Source organism: Epinephelus lanceolatus, chromosome 5 (assembly GCF_041903045.1).
Source record: "Epinephelus lanceolatus isolate andai-2023 chromosome 5, ASM4190304v1, whole genome shotgun sequence".
NCBI classification, from domain to species: domain Eukaryota; kingdom Metazoa; phylum Chordata; class Actinopteri; order Perciformes; family Serranidae; genus Epinephelus; species Epinephelus lanceolatus.
This window is the reverse complement of record NC_135738.1, coordinates 36,188,839-36,207,736: the sequence shown is the minus strand read 5'-3', so window position 1 is coordinate 36,207,736 and position 18,898 is coordinate 36,188,839. Positions and strand designations below refer to the sequence as shown.

Here is an 18,898-nt window from a genome sequence, read left to right as displayed (position 1 = left end):
ACAGGGCAGTGTCTGTAGCCCTATATTGTTTAATATTATGATTAATGATGTGTTTGCGCAGGTTGATCAGAGCATAGGGAAGTCCCTTTATGCAGATGACGGGGCCCTCTGGGTCAGAGGCCGGAATTTGGCATACATGCAAGGGAAAATGCAAAAAGCAATCCAGGCGGTGGAACAGTGGGCAAATAAGTGGGGCTTCAAGATGTCAGTGGCCAAGACTCAGGTAATATGCTTCTCTAAGAGGCATAAGCCAGTATCACTAAAACTGTATGATCAGATCCTAGAACAAGTAAGCGTAGTCCGATTCCTTGGCATCTGGTTTGATGAAAAACTGACGTGGGGTCAGCATATAGGGAAAGTCAAAACAAAATGTAAAAAGATAAATAATCTGCTGAGATGTCTCTCAGGGCAGGACTGGGGGGCGTCCAGAACAGCCTTACGCAACATCTACTGGGCTCTTATGAGGGCAGCACTGGATTATGGGTGTTTAGCGTACATGTCTGCTGCTGAGTGTCACCTGAGGAAGCTGGAGGTGGAACAAGCCATGGCCTTAAGAATATGCTGTGGAGCCTTCAGAACCTCTCCAACAGCTGCAGTACAGGTAGAGATGGGTGAGATGCCTCTGCGTCTCAGAAGGATTAAGTTAATGCTATCGTACTGGGTCAGTCTGCAAGGACATAATGATATGCATCCAGGAAAGGCGGTCTTGCTTGACTGTGCAGAACACACAAAATCAAATTTTATGAGTTTTGGGTGGGTATGCAACAACAGGGCAAAGAGTGCAGGCCTGCAAAATATCCAGTACTGTCTTAGGGGCACATATACATTCCCACCCTGGTCGGTCGTTCCAACGGAGGTGGATATGAGATTGCAGGGGGAAATTGAAAAGAGACCGAGGCAGGTGTCCGTGCCATTTGTAGTGCAGAGGTATCTGGAGAGGAAATGTGTAAATAAAGTAATGGTGTTTACTGATGGGTCCAAGGATCCCAAAACTGGGCGAACGGGCGCTGCGGTTTATATCCCAGAGGAGAGGGTCACTATTAAAAAGAGGACTACAGACGAACTGGCAGTGTACACCACAGAGCTGATAGCCATCATGGTTAGTTTGGAATGGGTTAAAACGAATGGGCGCCGGAGCTCTGTGGTGGCATCAGATAGTATGGCAGCACTGGCCAGCATCAAATCTGGGAAGTCCTGCAGACAAGACATTCTTTGCAGAATATACAGTATTATTTATGAACTAGACCGGGAGGATATTCAGGTCAGCTTCATCTGGGTCCCAGCACATATGGGTGTGGATGGTAATGAGGGCGCCGATGCATTGGCAAAACAGGCTCTCAAGTCGCAGTATATACAACTAGATGTGGCGTTGAGCAAATTGGAGGCAAAAAGTATAATTAAGAACCATATGCATATAACATGGCAGGAGGTGTGGGATTTTTTAGACACAGGTAGGCATCTGTACAACATCCAAAAACAGGTGAGCGGTGGGAGGAGAGTCAGTAGGAGGAGGAGAGAAGAGGCGATTATTACTCGGTTGAGAATAGGGCATACAGGACTAAACAAGACGTTGAATATGATAGGCAAGCATCAAACAGGAAAGTGTGAGTGTTGTGGGGAATTGGAATCTGTAGAACATGTGTTATTGTTGTGTCCAGCATATGAGGAGGAGAGGAAGAAAATAAAGGAGGCAGCAAAGCAAGCAAGAGTATGTTTTTCCTTAGAGAGCATCCTCAATGAATCATCCAAGATGTATGGAAGGGTATTGGTATTTTTAAGAGAGACAGGGCTGGAACGAAGGATTTAAATGTTGTTTTTTTTTGTTTGTTTTGTTTTTTTTTTTTATTTTGTTTCCTGTTACTCGCCTGTTCACACTCCAGTCCAGAGGGTGGCGGTAATGCTCCAGTAAGTTGGTTGCCAACCGCCGTAAAACCAAACAGAAGAAGAAGAAGAAGATTGCCGTCTGTTGATTGGTCATCAGATAATCGTCACTTTTGCTCGACAAAAGACTCGACGAACAAAGCGGAAACCCGCCATTTTTAAAAAGCACACCCATTGCTGCGGATTGTTTTCAACACTGGAGCATGTCTGTTGTTGTTTTTTTTTTTTGAAATATTGACCGGAGTTGCGCAAGCAGAAAGACCTGGCGGTGGTTCGATACAATGCACGCCATTTGTAGACACAGGCCGACGGGCAGCGGAAGAGAGGCTCCGCTGGAGTCCCTGCTGGAGGCCAACAGTGAGTATTGTTGCCTTAGCTAATGTGTTAGCCCTGTACTCTGCTTTTAATCTCACTTCACTGTTACGCTAACAATAGGCTCGTTCGAGATGAACTGCGCCTCGCCTGAAAAGTAGACGAGAGCAGGCGGCCGCAGCGGGGGGCGGTGACAAAAAGCCGCAGTGAAGTCGGACAGTTTCCCGACAGTTTCCAGCAGCCTTCAGTCCGTACAGGAAGTCACAGACACACTAACATCCTGTCTGGAATTATGTCAATTCATTAAAAAAGTGATCAGACCCATATATCAGTTAGTTCTCACCATCAGTCACACAACATGTTTTCTGGTCACAGAATAAACCTTCAGATCAGACAAATACAATCTTAATCTCTAGAATTCAACAAAAATGAGTAGTTTATCTAAAACGTCATCTTGTTGAGTCGACATCTGTACCAATCAGCTGTTAGATCAGGTGAGAGCCAGGCGGTGCAGTCGGTGGAGAGCAACTGCAGTCCACTTTTGTAATACGTCAGAGCAAGTCAGGATGAAGTCGGACACAAAACTAACCGGCATGCATTGTGCGCCGATCGCCGGTGATCGAATCTGCGCAGGCCTGGCTCATCTCGAACGAACCTATTGCTGTTCAAACCTGCGTGAAATCTTTACTGTTTTGGCTTACGTGCTAACCAGTTCTGCCCGCTCGTGACACATTGTTAGCATCCCGCTAATTAACTAGCGACTCATTGCGTGTGGCTGTTTACGTTGTACTGCTGTTTTGTATCGTTGTTTCTGCATAAGGTGCGACGTTCTCAACCGAGAGCGACACAGGCTCCGGTAGTGAGGACTCCATCACCCCTTCTGCCAGTGAAGAAAGCTCGGATTCGCCACGATCTGACGCCACACAGCCCGGAACCAGCAGCGTACTCGTCCACCTCCACAGACACCGGCTTCCCTGTAATGCTGCGACGTCCAGGTAAGAAAGCATTAGCCTTGGCAAAACGCTTGGTTTACAATCAGTCCCCCAGAACTGTGGAGAAAGATGTAATCGGATGCTATAGCTAATAACCACACTATAAAAGTGCTTTACCCCATTTGAAACCTTACTAATGTAAAATTATAGAATGTCTGAAAATTGTATTTGTGATTTGAAAAGTTCCAGTGCTCAATTTGACCGCTTTAAATGTTGAAAGTTATGCTCATTTAAACTTCTACATAGGCCTACTATTGGGTAGTAAACTGCAGCAATGCATCTTATATACAGTGGTGTGAAAAAGTGTTTGCCCCCTTCCTGATTTCTTACTTTTTTGCATGTTTTCCGCACTTAAATGTTTCAGATCATAAAACAAATTTAAACATTAGTCAAAGATAACACAAGTAAACACAAAATGCAGTTTTTAAATGAAGGGTTTTATTAATGAGGAAGAAAAAAATCCAAAGCTACATGGCACTGTGTGAAAAAGTGTTTGCCCCCTAAACCTAATAACTGGTTGGGCCACCCTTAGCAGCAACTACTGCAATCAAGCGTTTGCGATAACTTGCAATGAGTCTTTTACAACGCTGTGGAGGAATTTTGGCCCACTCATCTTTGCAGAATTGTTGTAATTCAGCCACACTGGAGGGTTTTCGAGCATGAGCCGCCTTTTTAAGGTCATGCCACAGCATCTCAATAGGATTCAGGTCAGGACTTTGACTAGGCCACTCCAAAGTCTTCATTTTGCTTTTCTTCAGCCATTCAGAGGTGGACTTGCTGGTGTGTTTTGGATCATTGTCCTGCTGTAGAACCCAAGTTTGCTTCAGCTTGAGGTCACGAACAGATGGCCGGACATTCTCCTTCAGGATTTTTTGGTAGACAGCAGAATTCATGTTTCCATTTATCACAGCAAGTCTTCCAGGTCCTGAAGCAGCAAAACAGCCCCAGACCATCACACTGCCACCACAATATTTTACTGTTGGTATGATGTTCTTTTTCTGAAATGCATTGTTACTTTTATGCCAGATGTAATGGGACACAGACTTTCCAAAAAGTTCAACTTTTGTCTCGTCAGTCCACAGAATATTTTCCCAAAAAGTCTTGGGGATCATCAAGATGTTTTCTGGCAAAAATGAGACAAGCCTTAATGTTCTTTTTGTTTAGCAGTGGTTTTCATCTTGGAACTCTGCCATGCAGGCCATTTTTGCCCAGTCTCTTTCTTATGGTGGAGTCATGAACACTGACCTTAACTGAGGCAAATGATGCCTGCAGTTCTTTAGATGTTGTTGTGGGGTCTTTTGTCACCTCTTGGATGAGTCGTCGCTGTGCTCTTGGGGTAATTTTGGTTGGCCAGCCACTCCTGGGAAAGTTCACCACTGTTCCGTGTTTTCGCCATTTGTGGATAATGGCTCTCACTGTGGTTCGCTGGAGTCCCAAAGCTTTAGAAATGGCTTTATAACCTTTTCCAGACTGATAGATTTCAATTACTTTTTTTTCTCATTTGTTCCTGAATTTCTTTGGATCTCGGCATGATGTCTGTACCTTTTTGAGGATCTTTTGGTCTACTTCACTTTGTCAGGTAGGTCCTATTTAAGTGATTTCTAGATTGGGAACAGGTGTGCAGTAATCGGGCCTGGGTGTAGCTACAGAAATTGAACTCAGGTGTGATCAACCACAGTTATGTTTTAACAGGAGCTGGGGGGCAAACACTTTTTCACACAGGCCCATGTAGCTTTGGATTTTTTTCTTTCTCATTAATAAAACCCTTCATTTAAAAACTGCATTTTGTGTTTACTTTTGTTATCTTTGACTAATGTTTAAATTTGTTTGATGATCTGAAACATTTAAGTGTGGAAAACATGCAAAAAAGTAAGAAATCAGGAAGGGGGCAAACACTTTTTCACACCACTGTATGTGACCGCAGGGTGAGGACCGGGACCATTTCAGATGGTCCTCTTTACCAATTTGACACAAAGGGGACAGCAGAGACGAGGTTTCCAAGTAACAACCATTAGGTTTATTAAATATATGAACTAAAAACAAGATGTTAAAAAAACAGCAACCATGAAAACCTATGTGACAGTCCTAAGTGAAGATAAAACCTGAACATACAAAAATAAATTGTGTCTGTATAAGTTGAGAACTGCTAGTCAGGGGGAAGAAAAGGGGGAGCGAGGTTACACACTCACACCACGCAAAACTAAAAATAAAGTTTCAGGTGAGAACACAGCAAACACTCAACCGTGCAAAAGGAGTGGATGCTTGGGGAGACAGCTGATGGGATGAATGACCTGCCATAGCGCTTCTTCTTGCACTGTGGATGAAGCAGTCTGCTGCTGAATGAGCTGCTCAGTGCACGGACAGTCTCATGCAGGGGGTGAGCGGTGTTGTCCAGGGGAAGGACTGTCCCCTGTGGAGCCCCTGTGCTGCAGACTACCACATCAGACACACAGTCACGAAGCCTCACATACTGTGGTCTGCTGGTGAGGTAGTCGATGGTCCACGCAGCCAGGTGGTGGTCGACTCCAGCTCCTTCCAGCTTCCCCCTGAGCAGAGATGGCTGTATTGTATTGAAAGCGCTGGACAAGTAAAAAAACAACAACATGACTCACAGCACTTCCAGTGTTCTCCAGGTGAGACAGTGTTCTGGATGACTGCATCATCCACCCCAGTGCCTGTCTGATATGCAAACTGCAGGGGGTCCAGGTCCCGTTCAACAACATATTTGCAACTGCTGAGATTTGTTTTGTGCTTTTTACTCACTTCTGAACTGTTTAAAGTGACTTCTGGAGACTCATTCAGCCACCGCTCGATTGTTTACACCCGTGATCAGCTGTTGGCGCTGTGTCACAGTCGTGTACACCCCAGCGAGAGACCGGAGATCCCCAAGGACTTAAGGAGAAAGAGGCGGGGGTGCAGAGCTGGAGTACAGCATCGGGAGCGGAAAAGACAGTACAAACCATCTATACCGTCCGTTATTATGGGGAACGTGAGATCAGGCCCTCTTAAGGTGGACTGACCTTTAAGGTGGCCCAGCCAATCCCACTGCATATACAACACATTTAACAAACATACTTTTCATTGGACATGAGGGATATAAACAATTTAATCTTCAAAATGACTCATACTCACATCCTTCTGCCAGACAAACGTGGACAGAAATGCTTTGCTCAACTTGTCCCATTCCTGTTTGCTTTGTCATCTAGGCAAAAGGAGACAGGACCAGGAGGATTTGGTGACTGTCCTGAGGGAAATGCATGCGTCTCACAAGAGGCAGATGGAGAGACTCCTGGAGCTGCAACAGCATCAGGACCAGCACCTCCGCATGATGCTGGAGGACTCCAGGGATGCAAGGCGCCAGGAAGTAGAGCTGGCAAGGGAACAGCATCAGGAGACTTAAGCTTTTAACCAAGCGTTCCTTAGTACACTGGACCAGCTCGTACAAGCGATGAGCGGCCGGCGCGACTCAGGACCCTCAACTAGCTGATAACGTATGTGGACAGTATTGGACATTGCTGCTACGGCTGACAGCAGCGTATTGGTTGTTGTTTAATGCACCTTTTGTATAGTTTCCAGCTTTGCACCGATTTGTATTTGCTTGCTCTCAATACTTCACTTTGTTTTTGCACATTTTTTTGATATAAAGTAAGTTTTGTTAAACCACATACACTTCTGTTCATCTTGCTTTTGACTCCTATCATTTCTTAGATAGTTGTAATTACATTAAAATAAATGAATCAGCTTTGTAGATACAACACGGACAGTTTCATAAGGCAACCTCACCTTCCCTTCAGTCTGCCAAAGGCATTTTTTACCACCACTGTTGTTCTGGTGTCAGCCGACCAGTGTCAGGGAATGGTTTCAGAGGCCAGTTCTGCAAGGGACAGGTAGTCTCCCAGGATGTAATATCCAACATTCACTCCTCCAATGTTCCTTGTGTCAGCAGGGAAAAGACTGCCACGTTCAACCAACTCCCACAATGTGGACAGTCTTAACACTCAAGCATCGTGCAAACTCCCAGCTGTTTCTGAATATACATTCCAGAATAGTCCCTTTCCATCTACATGAAGAATGATGGGATGCCAGCCTTTACAGTTGAAGTAGTCACAGTGGTACTCCTGCCGGGCCAAAATTGGTATGTACGACCCATCAATGGCACCAGTACCAACCGTGATACAATTGCTGGCTTAATCAAAAAAAAAAAATGGAGAATTCTTTGTGGTGTTTTTGAACTTCAGGAAGTGTATTGCTGAGCGTATTGATGCCACAACATGGGAGAAAAAACCAAAACATATCAGTATCAGGTAAATAAGAAAAGCTTTTTGTCGTAACACAACAATATCTTGTAAAAACAGAACAAAAATCTTGTTATAACAAGAAACTTTATATGTTATCACCTGATAATGATCTTTTTATTTTGTTGACTTGTTTGCTTTTTTTCTGGCCTATCAGTTCTATGCTTCCGTATAAACTTGCAAAGACCTGTTCCCAGTAAATGTTTTGGTCCTTACAATCAATGTGCTCCCACTGAATGGCCAAACCTCCCATCAACATGCTAATCAGGGCTGTCCCACCAGTGTTTCGTTTTTGGGTTGTTGTGTTTTTTAATCCTAATTTTAGAGACTTGTGATTTCCATATGAGATCAAGAAAAAAAATATCTGAGATATCTCTTTACCCCATGTTCAGCTGTTCTGAGGAAATGCCTGACAGAGTACGAGCTGGAAGAAATCAAGAACTACACACAGGTGTGGTGCTTTGGAACAGAGGCCAATGAGTTTCATTACCCAAAGTTCACAGACACCCAGGAGATCAAGTCCTTAATGCTATGACAAAAAGAATGGACTCTACAAAGCAGTGTGCAGGAGATGTTCAATCAATGTTTTAAGCATCTGAAACTGAACTGTGTCTTATTTTGTTACATTTGAGTGTTGTTGGTTCCTTACCTGATGGCGAAAATAATGGATCTGTTAGTTTGTAAGATTCTTGTATCAAATGTTTATAAAGCAGTCCCCACATCACCCGGTTGGATAGCAGTATTGTTAGTCTGTAATTTTACAGCTGTATTGATTATTGTTTTAACCACTTGAGGGCAGCAAATCAACAGAAAACACATCAAAGACCTCTCCAGCTTCCAGCAATAGCAAAACAGTTAGTTATTTACACTCCAGTATTTGAAGCTCAGTCACCAGAGGGAAATGTTGGCCTTGTAGGTTTCTGCAAACCACAGATACATTTAAAATTTCATGTGTGTCATATCAACTTTTCTAAAGTGACATTTCACATCTTAGCTGACTTTGTCATCAGGAAGTGGAGGGGAGTCTCTGGAGCCTCAGGGGAGTTTGCATGTTCTGCTCATGTCAGCGTGGGTTTTCTCCAGGTTCTCTAGCTTCCTCCCACAGTCTAAAATTATGCAGATTAGGTAAATTCTTAGATTGCCCGTTGGTGAGCATGTCTGTCTCTATGGGTGCATCCCAAGTCTCTGAAATTGCATCCACGTTTCCCTCACTTGCATCTTTTCCACCATGCACCATGCAGGTAGAGAGGAAATAGGGTATATATATGTTTGAATCATCTCATGAAGCGACACCTGGTCCTGATGACAGCAGCAGCTGTTACAGCTGGATCAGCTGTCAGTCAGCTTTGACAGCTGTTTGAGTCTGAATACATGAGCACTGTGCTACATGTAATACTGATTAAGTTTCACAGTTACCACTGCCAGAGTATTAGTGTTACTCTCTGTTTAACAAGACCTGCGCATAAACAGTACCCGCTCAGGTACAGAATGTGTTTACATGATTCAGTCATATAAATAACCCAGAGTACGATTGTGGTGTCTTTTGAACACTGGATATTATTTATTAGGCTAAATGTTTCAGGCAAAGTTGAAATGATGTAATGATTATCAGCTTCAGATATGACTGAATGGAAATGATGATAAATGATGTATTAAGTGTTTTTTGCTAGCACACTCGCTTTAACTGTAGGCCTATTCAGAACGAAAGTTAACTGGGGAAATAACAGGTGGAGAAAAGAAAAATCTTCCTAATGAAGACAGGTGGTCCCTGTGTTGTTCTACCCTATAATTTCCACTGCTGATTTTTAACTAGATGGTGAATGAGAAAACAAATATATTATAAAAGTTGGGAGTTTAATCTCTTATCTGTCTTCAGTCTAGTATAAAAACTCCAATATAATGTGATGTATCAGATCAGTCCAATCAGCTGCAGCGTCCAGTCAGTACAATACGGGGGCATGTCGGCCAATAAAAGACTTCCATGAAGGCTGCTCTTATGTATACTCACTCATTGCTCCTCAGAGCATAAATAAAAGCTTTGGGACAGTTCAAGATGGCGCACCAGAGCGATTTCCAGTTCAAGCAAGGAAATGTCAAATAAAATACTTGGGATGTACCATATGTGTTTGCCCTGTGAGCGACTGGCGACCTGTGTACCCCGCCTCTTACCCAGTGTCAGCTGGGATAGGGCCCCCACCACCCTTAATAGGGTTACGGATAATGAATGAATTAATGACTGAATACTTCAGTTTGAGGGTTCTGGTATTGTCCATGCTGATTCCTTAGGTATATTTCCATCAACCTGTTGTTATTTTTTGGTGAAAGAAAGAAAGAAGCATAGTGCAACAAATTGCAATAGAAACAGATTTATGATGTTTATATAACAGAGACAGAGTCTGTGTGGAGCAACGAGGAGACTATAACTTTCCTCAAATGAATACATAAAACTCATGAGGACTCCTGCTGGGAGTCTGAAAAATCATACTGTGACAGCAACGTTTAGTGTAACACTATAACAAATAGAGAAGAGTTATAAATATTAGAGACAACTGACTTGGTCATGTCAGTTACACACACAACACAACAACATTATCCACTAAGTGAAACTCTCACAGAAAATCCCCTGGAGTGTACTGCATTAAGCAAGAGTGTGTTATTAATAGTACAGTAACACTTTACAGTAAGGGCACATTAACATTAGTCAATTCAGTCGTAAGCATTAACTAATGGTTAATGAACAGTTAACTAACATCTCTAGTAATAATTTATTAATGGTGTTCATGTTAATTAAGCTATTCATTTATACTTTGTTAAATAGTTTTGAAAGATGCTATTAACATTAGTTAATACAGTAATAAGCATTTACTAACAGTTAATACAATAATAAGCATTAACTGTTAACAAATGTCTCTTGTTGACATTTAATAGCTAATGTTAGTAAATGGTTGTTAAATATATTAATTAACATGTATGTCATTAAGTTTAAAGCTAAGCCATGTTTTATACGTGTTTGCTTAATGGTTATATCGTCCACTTATTTTTCCATAGTCCAGCTTTTGACTTAGTTTTGGTAAAGGTTAAAATAAGTGAACATGCTCCGTGGTCTTCATGTAGAGGTTTGCTTGTTCCTTTATCTTAATGTAAACATTTCCTAAGTTATTAGCCTGTAAGACCACCGTGATGACATGAACCCAACATTCTGTTTCACTCTCTGTATCAGTCTGGACTCACTGCTGCCCCGAACTCTTTCCTGAAATTACAGTCCAACCGGGTCCAATCAGGGATCTACACCGTTGTCGATAACTTGATGATTTTGCTGCAGACCAACGATCATTAATGGCAGCTCCCGCTCCCTAGTTGAGTAAACACAGCAATAAGTGATGTAATTGCATAAATAGAGTCAATAACAATAATTAAACATGAACAAGAGTATGCACTTGCAGAGTTTTTAAAGGAAGACATTTTTCGCTATTCTTGCAACTTGATTTGGCAAAGGCTTGAGTGTTTTGTTACGCTGATTGGCTGAAGGAGTTTGTTTGTTGAGGTGAATACTTCCACTCCCTGAAAGTGTTCGGGGTGGCACCGAGTCCACACTGATACAGAGAGCGAAATAGAAAGTTGAGCTCATGTCATTGCAGTGGTCTTACCAGGCTACTAATGTATAGCCTAACTTATAAATTATTGTGCATGTTTTATACATATATATTACTTAAGCATAATTAGCCATTTATTGACACTCTTTGTGACCCGTACTGTAGAGCTAAAATTATTATTTTGTCATACAACTTTATTGGAGAGTTGTTTCTGAAAAATGATTGCTTTCTTGTCCAAAAAAATGAACAAGTTGAGTTTATTTTATTTCAAGATACAACAACACATAGGTAGAAGGACACATCTTTCTCTTACATGAAACTAACATAAAGGTTCAGTGTGTATCATTTCACTACACTCAGTTCCTCCTCATGCTGCAAGGTGTCTTCACACATGACTGGTTCATGCGGTTGGAGGATTGTTATGACTAAGTCATGTTAAAAGTGCAGAGCTATGAGTCAGACATGCAGATGTACTAGAGCTCTCACAGAAAGGTCAACTGTTACAGTACAATATGTACATATATGATGAGAAATAGTACTGATGCAGTATACGTCTACTTTTTGGAAGCGCACATTTTATACACTTATTTTTGTGCTACTTTAAAAAATATTGTTTTAGTGTACGTATTTACAACTCCAAACCCCTTATAATAACACCTCCGTGCTGGTGATAGCCAAGGCCAGAGACATTAAGTTTTATGGTTGTCTGTCCGTTGGGACTGATGTCCATCTGTCCCATTCTTGTGAATTTGATACCTTAAAAGGATCTTGAGGGAATTTCTTCAAATTCGGCACAAACATCAATTTGGAATCAATGATGAACTGATTAGGCTATGGTGGTCAAAGGTCGAGGTCACTGTGACCTCATTGCTTTCATTTTTGTGAACGCGATATCTCAAGAAAATCTAATCAAATTTGGCGCAAATGTTCGCTTGGACTCAACGATGATTAGCTCTTTCATTTCATTTTTGTGAGTGTGATATCTCAAAAAATTTTAATCAAGTTTGGCGCAAATCTGACTCTCTCAAAAAACTTAAGCAGAATACAGCTAATCCATTTGTTAAAACCACAATTATAGCCTGGCATGATTCACAGGAAATGTTTAAAGTGCCGACTGGGCTTTCACAATTTGCTCCTATCTGGGGCAATTCTTTATTTACACCAGGCAAATCAGATCGTGGATTCAAACTCTGGGCTCAATTGGGACTACAGAAGATTGCAAATCTTTATTCAGATAACACCCTCATGTCCTTTGATAATCTTAAAGAAAAATTTGGGATCCTTCAAACTCATATGTTTAAATACTTTCAAATGCGGCGTTTCATCCACTCAAGGATGCAATCATATCAATGTCCTCCCCTAAGTACTATTGAAAACTTGGCAATATCTGACCCATATGCTAAAAGTAAGATCTCAGTATTATATAAGAATCTGGTAGAGACATCTTTGGAATCTTCGGATTACAAAAGAATGGCATGGATAGAGGATCTTCAAAGAGAAATCACTGAAAATGATTGGGAAAAATCTTGCTATCAAGCACAAACACTATCTATTAATAGCAGATTGAAATTGATCCAATATAATTGGCTTATGAGAACATACTCCTGAAAAGCTCAATAAATTTAATCCTAATATCCCTGATAGTTGTATAAAATGCAGAACGGAGAAGGGAACCCTATACCACTGTATATGGAAATGCAAATATTTACAAGAATTCTGGAAAAATATAACTAATACAATCTCCATCATAATCCAGAAAAAAATCCCTGTATGCCCAGAGATCTGCATCCTCAGACTGTCACCAGAAACACTGGTCCTGAGAGCACATGAGAGTAAGCTGCTTAACCTCTGTTTAATACATGCGAAACGTCTTATTGCCAGACATTGGAAAAGTGTTAATTGTCCTTCTTTGAACATGTGGATTATTGAACTTTCTTCTTGCTTGTCGATTGAAAGACTTACATATACAATCAACCAAAAGAGTCATATTTTTCATAAAACATGGGATTCATTTATCATATTTTTGAAATCAAGACCTGATATCCTAACTCCTTAAACCTAACATCTACCAAGTAAGACTGTACCCTTTTAATTTAATTTATTTTTATTTTATTTTATTTCATTTAAATTTTATTTAGGTATTGTTTCTCAGTTTGTTTCTCTTGTTTCTTTTTATTTTATTTTACATACATAATATTTTATTTTTCTTATTTTTATGTATACATAAGTATCTTTTTGTGTTTTGTTTGTCAGTCGAGTATTTATATATCTACTTGATGACATGTAGGCGTGCTGTACATATTGTAGCCACAGGGACATATGTACATATTTAAGTTATTTTCTTTATTTGCAGCTGCCAACATAACAACACATTATTGTTATTGTTTTCTTATACTGTTGGCTCTGTGTTCAGGGTTTGGGGGAGGGAGGGAAGTTGTTTAAAGACTTGAAAGATATAACAAATTATCCTGAACGAATGATGTACCAAGTTCAAAAATCAATAAAGATATGTGTTATAAAAAAAAGTTTGGCGCAAATGTTTGCTTGGACTAGACGATGATTAGCTTTTGGTGGTCAAAGGTCGAGATGTCATTTTTGTGAACACGTTATTCCAAGAACACCTTGAGGGTATTTTTTCAAATTTGACACAAAAGGCCACTTGGACTAAAGAAAAAACTGTTTACAATTTGGTAGTCAAAGGTCAAGGTCACTGTGACCTCACATCTGTCTCATTCTCGTAAAAGTGATATCTCAAGAAGGTCTTGAGGGAATTTCTTCAAATTTGGCACAAACATCCACGTGGACTGAAGGATGAACCGATTAGAATTTGGAAGGAAGGAAAATCACTGTGACCTTACAAAACATGTTTTTGGCCATAACTCAAGAATTTATTTGCTAATATTACAAAATTTCAACAAATGTCAAATGTCTAAATAGGGTATAATGATGACATAATGACATTTTATATCCACAAGGTCAAAGGTCAACTTCACCCTGACATCATAATGTTCTGCAGAAACACTTTTCCTGCCATTAAAACATATCTCATAAACAGAAGCTGATTAATTTGGTCAGATACTAAATGACACTAATCTTGGGTGCCCACCTTGATGGATGTAAACCTTAAATACAACGGAAGTGGTTTGTGGAGATTTACAACCACAAATTGGTGATTTTAGCTCCTAGATTATTTGATAAAGCATTTTCATCAAGCTGAAGAGCTGACCTGTGATCTACAAGAAGAAAAATGAAAATTTGAACAAAAGCACAAAAACCGATTTATAATTCTGTCCAGTGGAAATGTTTATATATAACAAAAAGGCACATAATTTCTAAACAGACTCACATAATGTGACCAAACTTTATAGAAACACACACACAGATAGACAACATAGTACTACTAGTGACAAGTGTCTGTGAGGTTGTGTGTATTACTGTAGTAAGATGTCCTGACCTCAAGGTTTGGAACTACTGTCCAAACTCTTAAAAATGGAGTCTTCATCCTCGTGTTAATGCAGGTTAAGCACTGACCGCAGGTGGTCGCGAGGCCCTGTTGGAATTGAAGGAACTATTATTATATAATTGTTATTGTTGTGCAGTGGCCTTTGTAAAAACCCTTGAGAATCCCCAAACGGTTTTTCCTGCTGTTCATTTTAACTTTCATTGTAATGACAGCTGCACTGCATACCATGTAACTAAGTCATTTCCACATTACCACCGTGACTCAGAATCTTTCTCTGAGATTTTGTTGATATAATGCCAAACAGGAATTTTGTCAGGCAAAATATTATGTTTTACACTGGGGAAATTAAATTTTGAATTTTGCACAAAAAGCCATTTAATTTTTATAGGGAAAAAAGGCTGGTTGCTGCCTATTTGTATATTCATTTTGATTGCTTTCATATATCTGCTCTCAAAGAACTTTTATGGCTGTGACGTGTGGGCAGCACGCAGAAAGTACAGAAGTTTTGGTCACAATCATATAAGCAATGTGTAATTCACAGGGAAACCACGTTCGGGGCAAAGAAAATTACTTCCTTAATTCTTCACAGGTTAAAGGCAGGGTTCAGTGAATGTCAATTCGATTAGGGAAGTGAAATCAACTTAAATAAAGACAAACAGAAAGGCCCAAATGAAACTCCCACTCTGGTAACCCCCCTGCAGATAAAGGTGAGAGATACTGACACGTCATAGACAATTCCAAATCTGAGCTTCGGGATCGCCCCCACTACTACCCAACTACTTCTGTACTGTATAAAAGAATCAGATGAAGTACAACTTCACACAGCGGAGAGAACAGGTTAATCCAGCTCAACTGAGACTTTCACCAACTGCTACACTGTGAACACTCACATCAGGATGGCTGCTCCTCGTCTCGCTCTGTCTGTGTTTGTGCTGATGCTGGCTGTCATCACTCTCAGTGAAGGTAAGAAGAAGTTTGACCATTATAGTTCAGTGTGTGGAAGAGGGGAAGAAATGTAATCTTATTTTAATATCTTTATGATTACACTCATACATTTGATAGAATGAATATGATTTAGTGTGTAGCTTTTTGTGTCCTTATTTCCAACAGAGAAAAAGAAATATGGGAAATATGCAAAAGGACAATGTATTCTTAGATGGATTTCTTAAAGTTGTATATCCTAAATGTACAATAATTTCAGTATTAGCATTTTAAAGCTCCCTCCAAACTCTGTGCCATTCTCAAATTCATATGAAACAAGTCAAGCAAGTGTAAATATTGGACTTTCTATTTTTAGCACAGGCAAATAATACACATAAACACATATTACAACATGATTGCATTACAATATAATCTCACAAAAAAAGAATTAAAGAAAAAAACAAAGTGGACAAATGAAGAATAAAAAGGTGAATTTAAAAACAGGACCAAATATCAATCATTTCAGTAATTCAAATAATTAGCTTGACAGTACATTTAAAAACTGAAATATATGACAGGTAGAGCGTAAGTTCTATAAAGTCCCACTTTTCACAAAAGCAAATGTATCCCCATTTCATGTTATGTTGATGGGCAGACAAAGTTTGAATAACATAATAGAAAATATGTCCTGTGTTGTCGCCCCTGAGTGGCCAAACATAAAAACTATCAGTGCAGCTTTAAACATTAAGAAACCCTGATTCGATGGAACCAACACTAAGTTGTTCCAGTCTTCCTCTTAAAGAGAAAATCCACCCTGGAATATGATACATATGATAAGTATCGAACAGCTTACCCTCTTAAGTTGAATCAATCCTTAAACACACATCAAGAATTTCGCCACATGACTGTAATGGAACAACTGAAGTACGTAAGTTAGGCTCATGCAGGGTCAGAGGAAATTAAAAAGGGAACAGAAAAGTAACAAGCACAGGACGTCTGTGTGTTTGCCACGAGTTGTTCATTCCTGTGTGTGTGTTTGTTGGTAGGTATGCGTGGTACTGGCCCAAAGAAATGCTGCTTTCGTTTCAATGAGAGCGAGGTGCCAAGAGACAGAGTGGCTGGCTACATCAAGACCAGCCAGCGGTGCTCCAACTCTGCCATCTTGTAAGTACACAGCCTTACAGAAATACATCTCTGACATCATTGTATCTACGCATGAATCCACTCAACCTGACCGTCTTGTTCATGTGTGTGCTCAGGTTGAAGACAAAGGCAGGTCGTCAGCTGTGTGTCAGACCTTCAGCCCCTTGGGTGAAGACGCTCATCACCTACCTGGACAGCAAAGCCATCCCAGGAGAGACGTCCAACCTGTAACCATGGCAACGCCACATCCACTATCAGGGCCTCTAATGAACAAAATCTGGCCATTTAATGTGTCGTAATGCTGCAACCTTTAAAACTACAATTGTCAAATATGTGTTTTTCTGTCATACATATATAGCTAATGAAAATGTATGCGGAAGAGTTTGAATTGACACCCTTTTACTATTCTTAAACATTTTCTTCATTTCAGACTGAAGAAGTTCAGTATGTGCAACAATATGTGTATTTGTGCTTAGTACAACACTTAAAGTCGGACCGTCAACACTGTGATATGCTGTTACATTGTAATTTGAACTAACTGAAAGAAACTACATTCACTGTAAAAGGCGATCAGTGAGCAATGCCTCCCAACTCCACCTGTTGTCATCATTAGAGTATAAGCTATGGGTTACCCCACCTTTTCTACAGTGAAAGTTGTGAGCTCCGTGTCTTGATTTTCATATAAAGTAAAAAGATTATGGCTCTTTTTTGAAATTTACACTTATGTTTTGAACTCAATAACATGTGCAGCTAAGTAATGTAATTTGACAACAAATAATTTATATCTGTATGCTGAATTAAAGCAAGATAAAATGTCATGGTTTGTCTTTGTGTTTCTCTCACCTTATCAAGGGTTTAGTTTCCTCATACACCGACATTTTACAAAACTTTCCAATTGTTAATTCCCCTTTTGATATTACATAAACTCGTGTGTGAAACCATGAATGCTGAAGAGATAGAGACAAAGGGCTGCAAATTAACTTGAATCCCAACTTTTATCTCAACTTTTAAGTCAAATTCTCGTAATGCTTTTGATCTTTTCATCTTCCTTTTCAAGGTCAAGGTCTTTATATTGACTGCTGAGCAGCTTTCTCACAGAGCTGAAAGCTTTAGATGTGCAGGGGGCTGTATCTGTCTGATAACACCGAATACCTCAGCAGGACTGAAGTAATGAGATTTAGCTTCTGGGCCAAAAAGTCATTTTCTTAAAGCCAGACTATGTAACTTTTGGAAGAACCGATAGTGTCCTCAGCTTCTCAGTCAGATCCACCCCTCGCTTCTCCACAGCACCAGCTTCTCTCGCCCAAATATGGTCACATCTTGCTCCAAAAACCAAGATGGCGATGGCCAAAATACCAGACTCGAGGTTTCACAGGTTAAGTCCACAAACCAATGGGTGACATCACAGTAGAGTATGACCCATGGATGTATAAAGAGATATATAGAGCGCTATATACAGTGTTGGAGGTGGACCTCTATTCATTCCTATCAAAGTTGCTCAGTGGCGCATGACAACAAATGGTTCAACTGCAATGTATTAAATTACCCTAATAATTGACATTGCTTTTACACTGTGTGGCCCATAGAACAGGTGCACTGGAGACTTCCACTGGCCGAGCTAGGTGCTTCTGGTTTAATGCTCCGTTAACTTGAATGGGGACAAAATGATTCATTCGTGTGGCTCTTCTAGACTTTCCAAATGTGAAACAAGTAACGAATTTGTGACGCTCAAAAAAAGTAGGCACTGATTTACAGACATCTCTTTTGCCATGTAAGTCAATGAGATAAAGTCTTTTTGGGCCCACCAGGCATAACGTGACAGTGCAGGTACACTGTTTGGCCACTGAGATAATTGACTTCAAAGCCTGACACACTTCCTGGGGGCATGGTATGACCAGTAACTCATGGAGGCTAATGTAGGCCGATGTTAGCTAACTTTAGAGACATCTGTGTAATGTTAGTTTGCTGACTTTTGTCTTGTCTGTTTAATTTAATTTCCATCCATTCATCTTCTAACCACTTCATCCTCTTGAGGGTCGCGGGGGGGCTGGAGCCTATCCCAGCTGACATCGGGCGAGAGGCAGGGTACACCCTGGACAGGTCGCCAGACTATCGCAGGGCTGACACATAGAGACAGACAACCATTCACGCTCACATTCACACCTACGGACAATTTAGAGTTATCAATTAACCTAATCCCCAACCTGCATGTCTTTGGACTGTGGGAGGAAGCTGGAGTACCTGGAGAGAACCCACGCTGACACGGGGAGAACATGCAAACTCCACACAGAAGGGCTC

General features: G+C 40.6%; 2 protein-coding genes and 1 long non-coding RNA gene across 3 annotated transcripts; 2 read left to right on the top strand and 1 right to left on the bottom strand.

Moving 5' to 3' along the window:
* The first annotated feature begins 1,883 nt into the window (after nt 1–1,883).
* Nucleotides 1,884–6,852, top strand: LOC144463514 (uncharacterized). The gene is made up of 3 exons (XM_078168182.1): nt 1,884–2,238; nt 3,014–3,188; nt 6,392–6,852. The coding sequence occupies exons 1-3, from the start codon at nt 2,163–2,165 to the stop codon at nt 6,591–6,593; spliced, it is 453 nt and encodes a 150-aa protein (XP_078024308.1). The 5' UTR covers nt 1,884–2,162; the 3' UTR covers nt 6,594–6,852.
* Nucleotides 6,853–9,830: 2,978 nt separating this feature from the next.
* On the bottom strand, nt 9,831–15,158 carry LOC144463515 (uncharacterized). Its single transcript, XR_013491641.1, has 2 exons — nt 14,528–15,158; nt 9,831–10,833 (listed from the first exon to the last, which is right to left on the bottom strand). It is a non-coding gene; the product is annotated as an uncharacterized LOC144463515 (long non-coding RNA).
* Nucleotides 15,159–15,287: 129 nt separating this feature from the next.
* LOC117262095 (C-C motif chemokine 4-like) lies at nt 15,288–17,418 on the top strand. Its single transcript, XM_033634774.2, has 3 exons — nt 15,288–15,499; nt 16,504–16,621; nt 16,717–17,418. Exons 1-3 carry the CDS (start codon nt 15,433–15,435, stop codon nt 16,829–16,831), a joined length of 300 nt encoding a protein of 99 aa, XP_033490665.1. The 5' UTR covers nt 15,288–15,432; the 3' UTR covers nt 16,832–17,418.
* The last annotated feature ends 1,480 nt before the right edge of the window (nt 17,419–18,898 follow it).

What these genes read in the sequence shown, in the direction of transcription:
- LOC144463514 (XM_078168182.1), top strand. Translation starts at nt 2,163, where the DNA reads ATGCACGCCATTTGTAGACACAGGCCGACGGGCAGCGGAAGAGAGGCT. An exon ending in GTCCCTGCTGGAGGCCAACA is followed by an intron (nt 2,239 to 3,013) that starts GTGAGTATTGTT and finishes TTTCTGCATAAG; the next exon opens with GTGCGACGTTCTCAACCGAG. An exon ending in TGTAATGCTGCGACGTCCAG is followed by an intron (nt 3,189 to 6,391) that starts GTAAGAAAGCAT and finishes TTTGTCATCTAG; the next exon opens with GCAAAAGGAGACAGGACCAG.
- LOC117262095 (XM_033634774.2), top strand. Translation starts at nt 15,433, where the DNA reads ATGGCTGCTCCTCGTCTCGCTCTGTCTGTGTTTGTGCTGATGCTGGCT. An exon ending in TGTCATCACTCTCAGTGAAG is followed by an intron (nt 15,500 to 16,503) that starts GTAAGAAGAAGT and finishes GTTTGTTGGTAG; the next exon opens with GTATGCGTGGTACTGGCCCA. An exon ending in TGCTCCAACTCTGCCATCTT is followed by an intron (nt 16,622 to 16,716) that starts GTAAGTACACAG and finishes GTGTGTGCTCAG; the next exon opens with GTTGAAGACAAAGGCAGGTC.